The sequence below is a fragment of the Heloderma suspectum genome, chromosome 5 (assembly GCF_057233095.1).
Source record: "Heloderma suspectum isolate Gila_16-S chromosome 5, 16-S_ref, whole genome shotgun sequence".
Classification (NCBI taxonomy): domain Eukaryota; kingdom Metazoa; phylum Chordata; class Lepidosauria; order Squamata; family Helodermatidae; genus Heloderma; species Heloderma suspectum.
Window position 1 is genome coordinate 173607350 of NC_139462.1, and position 17614 is coordinate 173624963.

General features: G+C 39.9%; 1 protein-coding gene across 9 annotated transcripts; it reads left to right on the forward strand.

The window, feature by feature from the left end:
- The first annotated feature begins 1017 nt into the window (after positions 1–1017).
- Positions 1018–16446, forward strand: SGO1 (shugoshin 1). Of its 9 annotated transcripts, none has more exons than XM_084858358.1 (12): positions 1018–1085; positions 1444–1536; positions 6983–7131; positions 7209–7402; positions 8011–8115; positions 9045–9112; positions 10005–10035; positions 10120–10165; positions 12415–13287; positions 14328–14495; positions 15423–15606; positions 15805–16446. In XM_084858358.1, exons 2-12 carry the CDS (start codon positions 1490–1492, stop codon positions 15941–15943), a joined length of 2004 nt encoding a protein of 667 aa, XP_084714484.1. In that variant the 5' UTR covers positions 1018–1085; positions 1444–1489; the 3' UTR covers positions 15944–16446. The 9 variants fall into 9 exon arrangements, with proteins under 9 accessions (XP_084714484.1, XP_084714485.1, XP_084714480.1 ...); XM_084858359.1 differs by having other exon boundaries at positions 8011–8097; XM_084858354.1 differs by having other exon boundaries at positions 10005–10165.
- Positions 16447–17614: the final 1168 nt, after the last annotated feature.

Below are 17614 nucleotides of genomic sequence, written 5' to 3' on the forward strand. Positions count from 1 at the left end.
ACAGAAAAGTGACTTTCTTTTTTCCCCTCACTATAAAGACAGTATAAGGGCGCAATCTTTTGTATGTTTAGCCAGAAAATTTCCTACACCTCTCAGCATTCCCCGGCCAGTATGAGGCTGGCTGGGGAATGCTGGGAGTTGTAGGACTTTTTCTGGCTAAACATGCAGAAGATTGCGCCCTAAAATACATCCCTTTCGCTGGGATTTTTAGGGTATTGTTAATAGTCTTTAAGAAAAAAAAGTCTACAAAAATATTGATCAACGTGCAAATTACATTTACTAGGGCGAAGGTGAAGGGCCTCTTTCTACTTGCACCCACCTTTTATTTCAGAATTACAAGCCCCAAATATTTTTCAGGAGACGAGGATCAGAAGGGCAGCCGTCCAAAAACTACAAATCTCGCGAGACTTAACACCCTCGCTAAGGACGCAATCCTATGCGGGTTTAGACAGAAAGAAGGTCCTACAACTCCCAACATGCCCCAGCAAGGATGGCTGGCTGGGGCATGCTGGGAGTTGTAGGACTTTCCCCCCCCTGCTAAACATACACACGATTGCGCCCCAAGAGAACACAGCTTTTGACAACCACCCAGATCCACTACAAGAGTATTAATCTCTTCGCTGTCGACTACGGGCGCAACCATGGATGGCAAGCGGGGCGTGATATTTCGTGAGAGAGTGGGGAGGAGAGGGACGGAAAACCAAAGGAGTCAAAAGACTCCAGGGAGTGCAAGGCAATGGGAGGGAATTCTCAGAGTTCAACTTGCCGGCCAGGAGCGGAAGGCGGAGCGAAGAAGGAGAGCGCGCCTGTGTTCGCTCGCTGTAAGTGCGTGGTGACGTTATGCCGCCCGTCTCGGGTGGCCCAGGCAGCCAATCAGGACGCGCAGCGGAGATTTTCGAACAAGCGGGAAGCGAAGCTGACCGGGGGCGATACAAGCTCAAAAATAAATAAATAAATAAATAGAAACAGCTGCCAACGGTTTTGGGGTTGTCGCTTCGCCGCGCGCTCCCTCGCGCCGGCGCAGCTGAAGGCCGCGGGAGAAAAGACGAGCGACGAGCGCGCGCCCGTGAGGGGCGCTTCATCAGGTTCGATTTTTACTTACTGGTTTCTAACGGCTGCGGCGGGTCCCCCAGCGGCTGGTGGGTGGGAGGCTGCTGAAGGCCCTGTGGACCCAGGTTGTGCGCTCCGCTGGCCACCGGCCCTTGAGGGGAGCGTGCTACATGCCGAACAGTGCGCAGCTCAAAACGAGCGGAGAGCCGGCCCGCGTCTCCTCAGGGCCCCCTCGTTTCACGCCTGTTGTTAAGGCTTTCGGAGAGGTGGTCTGTTGCACCAAAACCAGCACAAGACCTGGGGTTTTTAAAACTATTATCATTTTTAAGGCAGGGCTCTTACGCCCATTGCACTCACGGGGACTGGCTTGTTTCATTTCCTTCTTTTGTGCAGTGCGCTCCTGTGCATGTCTACGCAGAAGTAAGACCCGCTGAGTTCCATGGGACTTGCTCCCAAGGGAAGTGTGTATAAGATTGCACCCGTAAGGTATTTTGTATACCACCCTTCAGACAGTATATCCCAGGGTGCTTCAGAAAAAAATAATTTCCAATAAAATGCTGTTACGTAACTGAAATAATGCTGAAAACGCAAGACATACGCCCTTTTCAAGTTTAGAACCGATTCAGAGGGCAGAGTGGGTAACGCAGTTAGTATAATATAATTTCACTCAGATCTAAATTTTTTTAAAAAAATAAATAAATGCCTGACAGAACTGGCTTAATGTTGCCTAAAAGACAACCACGTAGGTTCCAGGCAAACTTCTCTCAGGAGGGAATTCTACAACCAGGGTGCCATCTAAGAATAAACATATTTTCAAGTCAACATGTACAGGATTGCACTGTAAAATACCTTATTCAAGGCTGCCTTCTTGGGATCTGATGTCACCAACCCACCAGTAAAGCTAAACTGGCCCACAGTTTGCAGATGAAAAATGTTTCAAGTGTGTCTCCGTAGGAACACAGCCCAAGACCTCACCACCATTATGTATTGTTTCATTTATTATTAATTCTACCTTGCCTTTCCATAAAATGTTAAAGATGGCTAAAAAGTTTTAAAAAACAATAATAATATGGAATGAGCTAATTTACTCTTCTTTGGCCCACCCTTCACTGATTTAAACTAGGTAGGTTGTTGAACTCTGGGTTAAATGCATATTTAGGAAACATAATTACCCTGCAACATGCCATTAATAGTGCGGAATATAGCCTGGCAGCTACAGAGTATGAAATGGCAGGTTGTCTATTTATGCGCATGAATTTAGGTGCATGTGCACTATTAGTAGTAGTAATACTTGTATTCCACATAATATAATAAAATATGTTAGCGGTTTGCATAGAAAATATTGAAAATCACTGTTAACATACATATATAATACAATATAACACTAAATAATTGCAGCTTACAATAGGAAAGGTAAAATAAAATCCAGTAAAATGGAGCAGAGATGCAAAAAGCAGCAGAAACTTTTTGTAAACAAGTACAGAAACCTTTTGTAAACAAGTATGTTTTCAGGAGGCATTTAAAACACATCACATTTTCTGCCTCCTGATCCACACAGGAGAGGATATTTCAGCAGTTGGGTGCCACTACTGAGAAGGCCCACTTCTGTGATGTTATGTGGTGGCATTCTCTTGGTTGCAGAACGGCCAACAAGACCTCTGAAGATCTTGGAGGTCAGCTTGGTGTATATAGCAGAAGACGGCCTGCTTAGGTATTTTGGTCCTGAGTTATTTGGGGCTTTGGCAGTGAATAGGCAGCCAGTCCAGTTCTTTTAACACAGATATAATGTATACATGGCTGGGTGCCCCACTGGGTACCCTAGCTGCTGCATTCTGCACTAGCTGCAGTTTCTGAACCAGGTGCAAGTGCAGGCCCACATAGTATGCATTGTTGTTGTTCAGTCGTTCAGTCGTGTCCGACTCTTCGTGACCCCATGGACCTTAGAGTAATGTAATTGTGAGGTTACGTAGTGCATGAACCTCAGTGGCTAGGCTATCCCTACAGAGAAGAGGCATCCTTGCCCCCACTAAGAGATTTAATGTTTGGGGGGGGGGGGACTTGAGCAATGACAATCCTGAGTTTAAAGAGAATAGTTTGCTGCTTTTTACTGCTTCTGAATTAATTTGTTAGGATTTATATTTCTCTGCTGTTTGCTTATTGTGTTTTGGCTACTTTGCCTTTTGTTTTAATTTAGTTGAACTTTAAATTTGTGAGCTGCTTTGTAGTACCCTATGGGTCAAAAGCTGAAATATAAACAGTTTAATAAACAAATACTGTAGAGTTTAGCAGCTCATAAGAAGAGCCATGCTGGATCAGACCAAGGGTCCATCTAGTCCAGCATTCTGTTCACACAGTGGCCAACCAGCTGTTGACCAAGAACCCACGAACAGGACATCAGTGCAATAGCACCCTCCTGCCCAGTTTCCCCAGCAACTGGTGTACATAGACACGTTGTCTCTGATACTGGAGGTAGCACATGGCCATCAGGACTAGTAGCCATTGATGCTCATACCAACATGAATTTTAATAACCACAAAGGCAAAAATAGGGTCAGTGATTTACCAGAGACGATGACTGTCCCTGGTACATAGGGAGAGTTGAAGCATATGTAAGTATGATTTGATATGACAAAATTTCCTAAATATTTGTGCAAAATTACAAATTTTGGATTGCCACTGTCTACCCCTTCCTTAACTGTTCTTTTTATAATAGTGTGGAGGGTATTGGGGAACTATGGACTGTACGGGAACTTCTCAAAAATTTTATTGTATTGTAATATTTGCAATATTCTAAAAATAAAACAAAGCTGCAGACTGAAGTTATCATACATTTTAGTAAGATTTTTTTGTGAGGTTGAGGTGTTTGTTAATTTATCAGTTTGTGCGTCAAAAGGGAGGGAAAGTGTAAAGTGCTTTGCATTCTCCTAAAGCTTAGTTGCTGGCAGTAAGAGCTTCAAGCAAAAATATGCTAGTGGGGACGGGGGGGCTTGTCCCTTTTCCCATCAGCCCTTCTCACCACTGGAAGGCAGCCCCTGAGAGTTTTTCTGAAATGAAATTTGATGCAAGTGAAATAAAAAAAACAGTTAAGGAAGGGGTGGAAAGTGGCAATCCAAAAATGCTCATTTGTAATTTTGCACAAATATTTAGGAAATGTCATACCAATTCATACTTACATATGGTTTCAAATGAAATTTGAAAGATTCTTTACATCCTGCTTTAGAGCTTGTGTTATCAAAGCCATTTTTTCTGAACATTGCTACACCATTGAGAGATCTCTAAAGAATTTTTTGTTTTAATGAAAGGTAATCTCCATTGATTCTGCATATACAAGACCTAGGGTTATGCTGCTCCACTCAGTTACGCTGTGGTGAGCCTCCTTCACCTTCCTTGTAGCCACAGCGCAATTGAACCATTCATACAAGAAATACATTTTATTGAGAACTTTCCATTATTTTGGAGAATGGATGTAAACTTCAATATTATCTATTTATGTGTGCTAGATGTTATCTCATAAAATTTCTGTGTGGTTATCCTGACCGGCAGGTATGTCTTATTTTAAAAAATCAAGTGCTCATGACTGATCAAACCTGCATTACATATCAATTGAGATATTAACTGGTTTGCATGTAACAGGAACCCATTGTTTTAAAAACCGATGGGTTGTCATGCACAAACAGGAAAGAACAGTTGCACTCCCTGCAGCGCGCCTGCCTCTTGCACTTTTACTCCACAACCCACAAACAGCTCCTTTGTAGGTTGTGGAGTGCAACGTATGAACTTGGAATGCTGGGTTGTTTAGGAGCTGAACAACCCAGCAGTCTGGGTTTGGACGTTATGTTCCACAACCTACAAAGAAGCCAATAGTGGGTTATGGAGTAAGAGCTCTGCAGGTAGCGCACTTGTTCTCTTCTGCTCATGTATGACAGCCCATGGGTTTTTAAACTGATGGGTTGTTATGTCTGAGCAGCCTCATGCTCAGATAAAATGATTTGATAGATTATCAGCACAAGACTAAAGAACATGACTGTTTTATATTTTTAAAAATTCTATGCTGTAGATAATCTTAAACCTCTTGAAATCAGTTACTCTCAGTGTGCCTAATTCTGCTGCAGTTTGATTTAGTTTTTTCTATATTATGTAGACTGAAAATGTAGGGTTTGGCTCTCCATCCATTGCATTTAAGGCGCAATCCTACTGGATTGCTGCCCACTAGACAAAAGCCACTGATCTTGAAGGCTTCCAAGAATCCTGTCCCTTGCCGTGCTCCTACCAGCAGGGCAGGAGGAGTGACAGAGGCAGTGGTCACCTCTTCGTCCTCCTTTATATACTGTTTTCCACCAGATGGACTTCTGAGCCTGCCTAGTGGAATCATGAGCGGGGCCAGCAATCCTCCCCTTTCCACCCTTACCCAAAGTTGGCATCATGACCTCTGGTAAGGTAGCCACTGTGGAACTCTTGTGGAAAGTATGTGGGGGTGGGGCTCGAATCCCTTCCTTCACAGCTCTCTGTCTTCAGCTGGGAAAGAGGGAATCCATAGCATCCTATGGGGGCCCAGGTGCTGTCTGAGACCATAGGGCTGCTGTGTTAGTTAATTTTAGCTTAATTAGTAGTAGATATGAATAAAACCTTCCCATGGTTTAGTTCACAGGAATTATCTGTGTAAACATTCTTGTGACACGAAAATCATAACAGGAAAAGTTACCTTTAGGCCATGTGTGGACTGCCATCCCACCAGCTCTTCTCAGTATAATTAATGGTGAGGGATGATGGGAGTTGCTGTCCAATGGAGGGCTACATTTCCCATCTTTGCCTTAGGGTATATTCTGGAGAGATTCTAAAATTGGCTTTTGAATTTGTAATGAAATTAAAGAGACACATGAATCAGAACACACATAGTGACCTGGTTCGTACAATCACCACAGCCCACCATGGCTTATTTAAGTCACGGTGGGTTGTGGCCCGCAGGGATGCCAGGTTGCTGATTCATGTCCCCACCCCCACTGCAGCTTCTTGCGTCGTCTGAACCTGGCAAGGCTGGCTTGTTCAAGTGGTTAACAAACTACCCTAGAGCAGGCCATGGGTTTGTTGGGGTGGTTTGTTAACCACCCCAACAAACTACCTTTGCTGGGTTCAGACATCATGACAACCCACACCCGGCAAGGGTAATTAGGAAAATGAGCCAGCATACAACCGGCATCTGTGGGGTGGTTAACAAGCCACCATGGCTTATTAAGCACCCTTGTGTCATGCAAACCCAGCCAGTATTTAAAAATAGCTTTTTTATTGTATGAACAATACTTTTATATTTTTGTTGCATTCTTTGTTTCTCATAAAATTAGTTTTTTTATTATAATAAAATGTAACAATCTGTCAATTAACTACTTCAAAATAATAGAGGAGTACAATTAGAAAAGAATTGGGTGGTAAGTATGTGCATTCAATATTAAATAGAGAACCAACACTACTGCATTTAAGCAGTATGTGATGGGTGTGAGATTGCTATCTGACAGTTGTTGGCTAACTTCAGCCTGCCAATCTGTAAATGAGTTAATTTGGACATGTTTGTTTTAATAAAGCCTTGTTTTGGCCATCAATTTTAATAAGCTGTAGTTTGTAAAACCTTGTAAGACTACTGGTTCAAATAAAACTAAGTATCCTTCAAATCCTAACTTTAAAGAGGAGCCTGCTACATTAGATTGGTAAATATAGTTGAAGAAAAGACCACCCCTTTCTGATTAATCTTCCAGTAGCATTTTAAGGTCTTGATATTTTGCAGTTATAAAAGTAAAATAGAGAGTATTACGTTACTGTAAAATTTAGGTATGGGTGGTAGCAGGATGTGGGTCAAACAGGGCATTTTCATAGCGGCAAGATCAAGGAAAACTTTTTAATAAATATTTTCTAAACCATAATCAGTTCTTGTGTTTTTTAAGGTGGAATATGGCTCGAGAAAGGTGCTTGAAAAAATCATTTAGGGATAGCCTGGAAGATATAAAAGAAAGAATGAAAGAGAAGAGAAATCAAAAATGGGCGAAGCTGGGCAAAACAAACCAAGTTTTATCTGTCAAGGGTAAAACTGCAGGTAAATATTTTAATATTCTATTCATGTTTTCCCAGAAATAGAAATTTTAGGAATTAAATGTCTCCAGTTTCTTCCAGACAACTCTTCACAGCTGAAAAGCTTTCAAGCAAACAATCGAGCATTAGCTATGGCTTTAGAAGAAGAGAAGAGCAAAATGAAGGAAGCACAAGATATTATCCTGCATTTAAAGAAAGAATATCAGCATTTGAAATTTCAGATGTTTGTCTTGCAAAGAAAGCTGGAGTTGCAACAAGGAAAAGAACATGCTGAGGTATTTCTGTCAATTTGGGTTTTATATATATACATGTCCTAGTAAAAATAAATTTCATTACAGAATAAACGCACACATATGATAGCGTTTTGATTGAGAACTCTTGTGAAGAAATCATTAAAATTCTTTTTAATCCAGTTCTCAAGTAGGGGAAGACACTGAATAAGTACTGAAATGGTATGACCTGTGTGTGATTAAAAAGAAGGCAACTATGTAGTGTTGTCATAGTGATAGAAGCTGGTGCCATACCTCTGTACAGTCTTTCTCAGAGTGCTCATATATATACACATAATAGGGCTGGTTACTGGATGGACTCCTCTAAGATGCCCCAGAGAGGAACTCTGGGAGATGGGTTCTGTGGTAAACATAAAAAGACTGTGGTAGCCTCCAAAAAATAAACAAGTGGATCCTTAACTCATCAGTAGATTTTTAACCATTACAGCAAGGAGTAGGTTAGGGATATTCATGATTATTATTATGTTTTTGGTAACCTTTCAGGCTATTGGTGAAGCTAGTGCTTGTAGCACTTTATTAGATATAGGTAATAAAACCATCTGGCAAAGTGTACTTTCTACAACTGCAGAGAACGACTTTTTGTTTTTGATTAGACTAGATTGGTGGCTTTGAAGAAGATTATTTCTAAAGTTGTTCAAGACCTACTCTGTGCAACAAATCTTCTTGATCCAGCAAAAGATGTATGTACCACAGATTGTGTAAGTCTTTTCCCATCCTTCTTTTTGTATGTGCATTTGCGGACTGTAGACTACGGTTATCAATTCTGAATCCATGAAAATATTTGCTTATAGACAAGCAGGGTTGTTGCCCAAATCTTAATAACAAAATATTGTTTGTTTTATATTTTACTTAACAATTGCTGGAAAGCCTGTTGGACCCCAGGCAGGACAAATCTCCAGTTTTTTTCTTCATACCTGTTCCCTGTTATTCTCTCTTACCATTTTCACAATGTTTATTTTCATAACAGAACACCCTGATTATATAGGACAGCCTTCCCCAAGGTGCTGCCCTCCAACTGTTTTGGATCCATTCCCATTAGCCCTAGCCATCATAGCCAATGGTGAGGTATACTGGGAGTTGTCATCCAAAATATCTGGAGGGTACCAGATTGGGGAATGCTGTCATAGGATATATTTTACACATCTTTCATATGTCACAGCATTATATGTAAGTTTCATAATGTGGTGACAGAGTAAAACAAAAAAGTAGGAATCGCTCACCACGGCTCATGAAGTGGTATGACAGAGGGGAACAGGCTCCGCTGCTGAGTAGTTACCAGAGAAGAAACCCAGTGCCCTTACGAGAAGACACCGGGGCACTAGTGAAAGCATGGTGCTTGCTGAACGGCTTGCAATACATGAACTGCACTGGCAGATGCTAGGCACTCAGTCATTGTGCACCTGCACAGTGCTGCGCTAGCAGCTCCCATGCTGCCTCTTCACAATAGTCTCCAGTAAGGGCTTTGGTTTTCCCTTGATCAGCAAATGACAGCATAAGCCTATTACCTTTCAGTGAACCACCTCACAAGCTGCTGCTGCAAATCATAGTCCTACTTTTCAGACCCCTGATTTCATTATGTATGCTTCATTCAATAAGATCTTCAGCATAATATCTTTAATTTCTTCAGAATCAGATTCTATGTGTCTCGGACCTTGCAGAGGATGCGTCCAGTAGTTCGAGAAACCAAAATTCTGTGTAAGTCATATATTCACATGTTTATAAAGCAGTTGCTTTTTCTTTTCAAAAGAAAATCAGGAAACTTGTACCAAGAAAATGCATTTTATATTGTAATAAATCTAGTTGGAAGTAGACGTAAGATGACTGAAAATTGTTTCTATTAACTTAGTGGGTCCTCAACCTCCCCCCTGCCCAAATATAGATTTTTCTTTTGACTTGAATTTTATCTTCCTCAAAAGAAAAAGTTAAGGATCCCTCCTCTAATAAGCTGTATTCTAGAAGTGTTATTCTTCAATCATGAAAATTATTCCATGAACACATGTACTAAAAATTATAATCTGTGTGTGATAAATTTGTTACTCCAGCACTGACTCAAAATTTTGATAGTACCGATCTCAAAACGGGGAAGAAGGGTAGGCTAGAAGACCTTCCTTAGGCTCCCATGTCTTATTAATATTGAAATGGAATTATCAGAATTATGAAGATCAACCAGACAACAATTATAACACTGCACACTCATCACTGCATGGTTATGAAATTGTAATTTAATGGAATGCAATAGACTACCATGAATCCAACCATATCCCAGAGCCATATTTTCTCCCTAAGTAGTGCAGAAAATGCATCAGTCGTTTCTTCAGAACCATATGTACTTTACAACCATACATTACAACCCCTGAACTTGGCAATGTCTTTTAGACATGTTCTGAAATACATTTTTGAGAAGAAGCTACTGAGTTGCTATGTATTTCGTTCTCTTAAAGGCATATTCCTGGTTGATATCTTTGTTAACAGAGTTATTCATTCAAATTTAATTTAGGAAGCAATATTTGGGAAAAGTGGAAAAAGCTTTAATTTGGAGTGTGTGTTAATATGAAATAATTCAGTCTATTATATCTGTTTCTCATAGGGCGCTTCTAAGGCATGTCCTTGCTGTAGATGTAAGTAAGCAAGATAATGTACTGAGAACCGAAATGCAGGGTAACATGGATAACAATTCAGATTTTCTATCTGATCCCTGGCAGGGTGTTGAAAACACATCTCCAGCCATAACACTGCAGACAGGTACAGGTAGGTTATCCTACATGTAAGTTTCTAAAACTTGGGTTAAAGGTTTAATTTTTGAAGAACATTAGCTGGAATCCAAAGAACTATGCAGCTGATTGTGTGCAACTTTCAGTGCAAACCTCTCTCTACCTGTTTATTTAGGGGTAAGCAGGACCCAAGCATTTGGATGGGAAGGTGGAAGGGAAAGGTATACTTTACCAGGGTTTAGAGATTCAGGGCCCCCAGCCAAGGTTGCCATCCTATTTTATCAGAAAAATGAGGCTAAGAATTATGCTTGAAGTTATTTATAGAAATTTATTTCTTTGTAATAAATGTACCTTCTTTCTATCCAGATCTTGTGAGATTTGCTGGAGCTAATTGGAAGCAGTGTTAGAGCAGAAGAAGCAACATTCTGAACAGTGAACAGGCCCTTGTCTAGAACAGTGGGAGTGTGCTTATGCAGTTAAACTAGGACTTCTCATTAGAGAGACGGAGAGATTTGTGTATTCCTATGTGACATGCTTTCTCAAGAGCTACCAGTCCTAGGGTTCATAGAATCATAGAATAGTAGAGTTGGAAGGGGCCTATAAGACCATCGAGTCCTACCCCCTTACGCATAAGGATTCCTTATGCATAAACAAGAGGAAGGGGCAAAGCACCATAATAATTAGGTTCTAGAAGGTTAGCCATGTTAGTCTGCTGCAGCAAAAACGACAACGTCTTGTGGCACCTTAAAGACTTAACACATTTATTATAACATAAGCTTTTTAGACCTGAGTCCACTTCATCAGATGCATGAAGTGTAATCCTCAGTCAGCAAGTATATCATGAGATCATTGGATTTCCGCTCTGTTCATCTAAATCTGGTGATATTCTTAAAAATTTCTAGAAGGGTAGCTGTGTTCCCAGGGACAGTGGAAGCTAGTGCTGCTGGTAGGATTTAGAGAACCGAGTTCATAGCTTGGGAGTCCTTCTCGAGTCATCGCTGACTATTGGAAGCACAGGTGGCAGCAGTAGCCAGGTATGTCGCCTGCCACCCTATCTAGGGAAACGACCTAGTAGTCCAAGAGCCTGTGTCAAAATAAGGTACAAAAGGTGTGACTATCTGGACACCTTACACAAGTTGTGACATCTCCAAAACCTCAGCCGTTATGAGCAATTGCTGGGGCGTTTAGGACATGGCAGCCTCCCCCCCACTCCTTTTTGGGGCCAATAATTACGTCATAAGATACACAGATGAAACAAGCAGTATCTGTTGGGGAGTAGTGTACATAATTCCAGACTATCTAATCTGACTGGCTTTGTTGGGGCTTACCCCTTTCTGACTCCTCCAAAAAGGTATTCTTCATTGTATGTTTCTCACTTAAAAAAAATACACTGTGTTGCCATCTCTCATCAGTTTTCCTTCTGACAATCAAATATTGAGCTCCCTGCATAATAATCGTGTGGCTTTTTCTTTGTTCTCCGGTAATTCGTACTGCTTGTTTGTTCCAGTATTTCCAGAGTAGTTTCATAACCTACACACGCAAAACTGTTCCCTGCAGATGGTGATATTTCCCTGCAGATGGTGATACTTGTCACAACTTCATGTGTATTATTCAGATGTTTCATTAAGTTTCCTCTTAACCCAAATTAGCCACCTTGAGGTGCTCGGGCACAAGATGCTTGGATACAAATATAAATAAATTATACGCAGAGATGTATATGCTCATACAGAAGATTCATATTGGGCATAATATAGCCCTGTTCTCTTCCCTCCTGGCTTACACAGTCTACGTACTGCGTTGGAAGGCTTCAGAGCTCTGTTTTGCGCTTCCCATCTCTGCCCAGTGCAAGTTAACTTGTGCTCCAGAGCACAAGTAACTTCTACTGAGCTGAAAGGAAAACTTTCACGGGGGATATGGGAAGACCAGAGTTCCCTGATTTCCTAATGACCTGATGTGTTGCCTATGATTGTGTAGGCAGAGTGGGGAAAACAAGGTTCAATTGATTTGTATTTCTTAGCAGATTGTACCCACTCTTTTCTATATCAAGATTACGTTCATTATAACTGTTCTATGTAATGAACCATTCTGCCAAACCTTACTGGCTATATTTGTTATTTCCAGAATTATTCCATGCTACCTTAGTACCTCTTATTAATCATTGTGGAAATGTATGTTTTTGAAAATCCCCAATGCATTTTTTGGCTTCAGTATAGAAACAGCTATCAAACTAGCCCTCTTTAGGTTCAGTACCAGTTGGCATTGATGCATGTTATTTTAAATTTTCAGGTCGGCAAGGTAGTTCTCATGAAGATTACCTAGACTGTGAGAGCACAAATATTTCTTTGACTGAAGAGGATATGCAAGTTGGTAATTCCTTATCAAAAAACGTATCTACCCGTCGTCGCTGTTTGAGGATCAGACCCCAGAATGAACTTTGTTTACCTGATGGCAGCATTCCAGGAACAACCATGCAGATAAACAGTCCTTGTGAGCAAGTCAAAAATGGCCCTGAGACAGGTTTAGAGGAGAATAATGAACAATATGAAGAAACATATCTTTATCAAGAAAACAAACATGACATAAACACTGATGAAAGTTTGGGACAGTCAAATGTGTTGATTGAATCAAACACCATGATGGCAGCCCCAAAGCAAGCTAATTTTAATAGCACTGGAAGTTCTAAAACACAGAAAGAGAAAGGTCAGAAGAGAAAACTGGAAACAACGAAAAATCTGTCCAGGACAAGATCCAAAAAAGATAGAAGCTGTAATAAACAGCGCTGTTCCAAAGAAAAAACAGATACATCATTTGGTCCCAGTGATGCTTACGACTTTATTTTTGAGGAGAGTGTTCACATTACACCTTTTCGACAAAACAAAGAAAATGAAAATAACACTAAAGAGAAAAATTATGTAGAACAAACAGAAACATCTAGTGGTGAATCATTCATTTCAGAAGAGGACTCTGATGATAGTCTCTACATGCCTTACAGCAAAAAATCAAAATCCAGGACAAACATAAGCTGTACATCTGGCATAAGTCCAGTACACACAAGACCACGATTGAAGAAGACTGTGTATGAGCAACATGATGAAAATACTGAGGGGAAAAAAAGGAATACTAAAAAATCTGAGAATTCTTTGAATAAAAAAACTGTAGGTAGGTTCTATTATTATGCTTTGAAAAATTGATATTGTGGATTGTATACTTATCCACATACAACTAACCTTTATAGAAGATTAGAAATATCGTTTTGCTTTATGTTTCACTCCAGAACTGCTAGCAGGACAGACTAGACATAAACATACTGATGTTCAAATATTTTGCTTTCCAACATTTATAAAGATAAATTTTACAATACCTATTATCCTGCTTTTGCCCTTACAACATAAATATCTGTAGTAAGATGCTTATCTTTTTCTCCTAACTGTATTTATGAAAGAACAACTGAAAACTGATTATTCATGTAAAAAAGAACATTAGAAAAATGTTTGAGCGGCAATCTGTCTTCAGGATGGCGGTTACACTTGTTCATTTTATATGAAAATAACTTCACTGTGGCAGATAATATCTTGGAGTAGTAGCCATTCCAATGCTTCCCATCCATATGTTCTACTGTGCTTGCACCCATTCTCCTCTTTGTAGCTTTTGAGGGTTAAGAGAGGCTTGTAACTCCATGTTTTCCTCCTTTCATCCTCTCCCAAGGGGAGAAAGTACAGCCAGTTGATGATGAGTATTTCCCACCTGGGAAATGCAGCAAGGTGCTCCTGGAGCTACTAGCCAGGGCTTGGCCCTGCCATCTCAGCTTGCCACTTTTGGATTCCTTTTGCTTTAGTTGGCTACTAGTCCTTAATACAGAAGAAAATCACAATTCAACCTGAAACTTCATATGGTGACACCAAGGTCTGGCAAATCTTGGGATAAGCTGAGCATTCATAGATTAAAGAAAGTAAGGAGTAGAGTATTGTAAGAATCTGTATTGTAAACAGTACAATCAGATGTGTTTACTAGATTTAAAAACTGTAAAAGGGGCTTAGATAACTGCATATCAGTGGCTATTAGTCATGACAGCTAAAAGGAAATTCCATGCTTGGAGACAGAATCTCTTGACATCAGGTGCAAACAAGAGCAGATGGAACATTGGTATACTAATTTCACACATTTGGACTGTTGTTGTGCTTCCCTCTATAATCATACAGGCACCCATGAAAATGCTGGAAGGAATGGTGCCTCTGTAGCTAAGAAAAACAGTGGATCTAATGTTGCAAAGAAAGTCACTGCACTTGTACCATGTTCAGCTCCTGTTGTAATGGATGAAGAAGAATGCAGTAGGAATTCTTCCTATGAAAATTGCAACTTTGAAGAAGGTAGTCTGTTTTAACTTGCTGTTGTTAGCTAGCTGTTAGTACTTTTATTCCATTCAGTTGATTATATGAATGGCTTTTTATACACAGGAAACATGTTACTTAAATGTACATTCAAAGGGTATTTCCAACTTTTTTGGAGGTAGGCAGCCTGTCAAAAAGACTGATTTACACATCATAAATGATAAAAATGACTAATGGAGTACACATAATTTTTGTATTTTTATGATGCTATTAATCTTACAGCCCAATCGTGACTTCTTAAAAAGCAGACCCCATGGTGTTCAGTGGGGCTTATTTCCAATTGTACACAGGATTGTAGACTTTTTATTGATACAAAGAGTGGATTCAACTATGAGCTGTGGGTTGAAAGCTTTGTGCGTGCCATCTGTATTGCATGGGACAATGGTAATCTCACCTCTAACCACATAGCTATGTCCTTTAGAGTTCCTTGGGGAGAATATTGGGCTTAACTAGATAATCACCTTTCCTCATAATGCTGATGCCACACAGTAAGCTTTGTCTCTGTGCCTGCCTGTTGTCTGGGCCCACCAGTCATGTTTGAGGTAGTAAAGGGTAATGTGGGTGGTAACGTTATGACTTCCTCTTTATATGCGGAATTATGAAATTGTCCTTATGTGAAAAGACTTTTTTGTGGAGAGGGTTCATCTGAAACACAAATTGTGGCACTTAGGGTATCAATGGTGGTGATAATGTCCCAGCAAGAACAAAGTTTTGTTGTATTAGTAGTTGTCATCCTAGCATTTTAAAACTAAATATACTCTCTCTTCTGCTGGATTCAAGTATAAAGTTTGACCAACATTAATGTGCTGTTTGAAGCCATATCAAGCTGGATTTGGGGGTGTGGGGGATAAGCTTGTTTAAATGGTTATGACCAAAAACCAGACAAATAATGAATTGTTTCATCAGATAGACCATCTGGGGCTCTTCAAAAACATCGTCTCCATCTTGGTGATATTACCAACCTTGAATCTTCATCATCTAGCCAAACTAGACTTTCTCACCCTCCCATCAGTACGGAAATAAAAGATACTTCTCACCACAAACGTAGATGTACTGTTTCTGTGAGCTATAAGGAACCAACTATCAATGGGTTAGTATTTTTGTTCCCAGTTCAAGGGGTCATGATCAGTTCCTTTAGTTAGTTGTATATTCAGTTTGGATTTTATCTTCAGAATATGTTTCTAATCTTACTTGAGATTTTATCAATTTAATTATATTAAGCAAAGAAAGAACTACAATAATACTTTCAAAACTGAGCATGTAATATTTTGATAATTTGTTTTGATAGGAAGCTCAGAAGAGGAGACCCTTTTACAGACACTGGTTTTCTGAATTCTCCTATTTTTAAAGAGAAAAAGAGCAAGTGCAAGTCTGTTAAAAAGAAATCATTGTCCAGATACAATGAGGCATTTGTTGGTTGTCTTTAAGAAACTTTTTATGGAGCAAAACCTGACTTCTCAGTTTCGGTATTCTTATGCTATAAAGGTAAAGTGTACTAGCCAAAATGCTGTTGCTAGACATTTGTAAGTATATGTTTGTACATATAACTATTTTACTTATGGTTTAGAATGATGAATTCTTTGGTAAAACTGCTCCACAGCATGCATACACTGAAAGTCTATGTAACTTTTAGATTATATATTAAACTATCTCTTACAATAACAGATTAAACTAGTAGATGTAAACAGAGTCTCGGTGTACTTTCAGTAGTTACTTCTGTTTCCTGTGAACATGGTAGGGTTCTTTTGTAGAACACAGAAATGATTTTTTGTTTTGAAATGTAGGTTTTATTAAATGCTTAGTGTCAAATGTAGATCATTTTATCAGTAAAGCCTGATTACAAACACAATTGTTGACTTTCTTTGTAGTTTTCCAAATGACTAGTTATATTGAAGTTTATAATAAAATGTTTAATACTATTGAAAAAGGTAATTCTGTTTTAGCTTGCTGTTCTGATAGTACTATTATTCCAGCATCCATTCACTTGCAGTTCTGGCAGTTCATAGTTGCAGAGACAATAGCACAGTTGTTCTATGACACTGCAAGCTGCTGTTGTATGCACATTTATCTGGCAGCAAACCCCACTGAACACTATGGGACTTATTTTCTGAGTAAATGTGGATAGGCTAATACCACATTTCTGTCTTGAGATGTTTTGAGTTATGCATTAACTCAGAGAGCTTCAGCTGTTGGGCAGTATAGAAATGAAATAAATAAATTAGAACTCTCAGTTAGTAAACGTTTGCTCATGCAGCTCATTCAATCTAGCCAGTTTCATCAGGTTCTTCCCTCAACTGTCCAGCCATTCCGGTAGGCTGTAACAGAAGAAGCGAAGGGAGGCTGGCCCATTGCATCATCTGCTGAGAGACCAACAATCTTTGGCTCTTCCTCCTTAAACTGTGTTTTCCAGCTGGTAGTTATAAGAACCTTATAACTAAACACAAATGCCTGAGTGTGCTTTTTCCTTCTGCCAATCCTTTTCCTTTTGGGTTATGTCTAAGATTATAAACTTGAGGGCAGTGACTGTCTTATCATTCTTCATAAGCTGCTCTAGAAGCCTTTTCTGGCCAAGAGCAGGGAAAAATATTTCAAAATAAGCATAGAAGACAAAACAGCCCCTAACAAGTCCTAAAGCTGGTTATAGCCTGTTGGCAATCATTGGATTAATTTTACTTCAGACCAAATTTTAAAATCTTATGTCTACAGGAAAACAAGTAACCACACGCAGCTGCATGGGGTTTGCTTTGGCATGGTGAATACCTGCTTTTACCATCTAAAGGTGACAGAGTGCAATTAACATATTATGTAATTGTGCAGAACCCTGTCCCCTACTTTTGTGAAGTTCTTCCCTCCCTGTGAGAGAGATACTGTTTTTTCTGCCCCTTTTGTAGGGAGGGGGAGAATTTCAAAGGAAGTTCTAATGGGGTGTGGGGAGATGAGAATTCCATAACTGCTTACCTTGTTCAGTGAATGAGGCGGCCGAGGAGTTTTCTACTAATTTTTTACTTTTAAATTGCCTTCTGCCCCACGTGCTTGGTTCCAGCATTGCAGGGCTCTTCACAACAGGCTTTCAGCTCAGCAGCAGTTCCTGGGATGAC

What these genes read in the sequence shown, in the direction of transcription:
- SGO1 (XM_084858354.1), top strand. Translation starts at nt 1,490, where the DNA reads ATGGGACTTGCTCCCAAGGGAAGTGTGTATAAGATTGCACCCGTAAG. An exon ending in ATGTATGTACCACAGATTGT is followed by an intron (nt 8,116 to 9,044) that starts GTAAGTCTTTTC and finishes TAATTTCTTCAG; the next exon opens with AATCAGATTCTATGTGTCTC. An exon ending in TTTGAATAAAAAAACTGTAG is followed by an intron (nt 13,288 to 14,327) that starts GTAGGTTCTATT and finishes ATAATCATACAG; the next exon opens with GCACCCATGAAAATGCTGGA.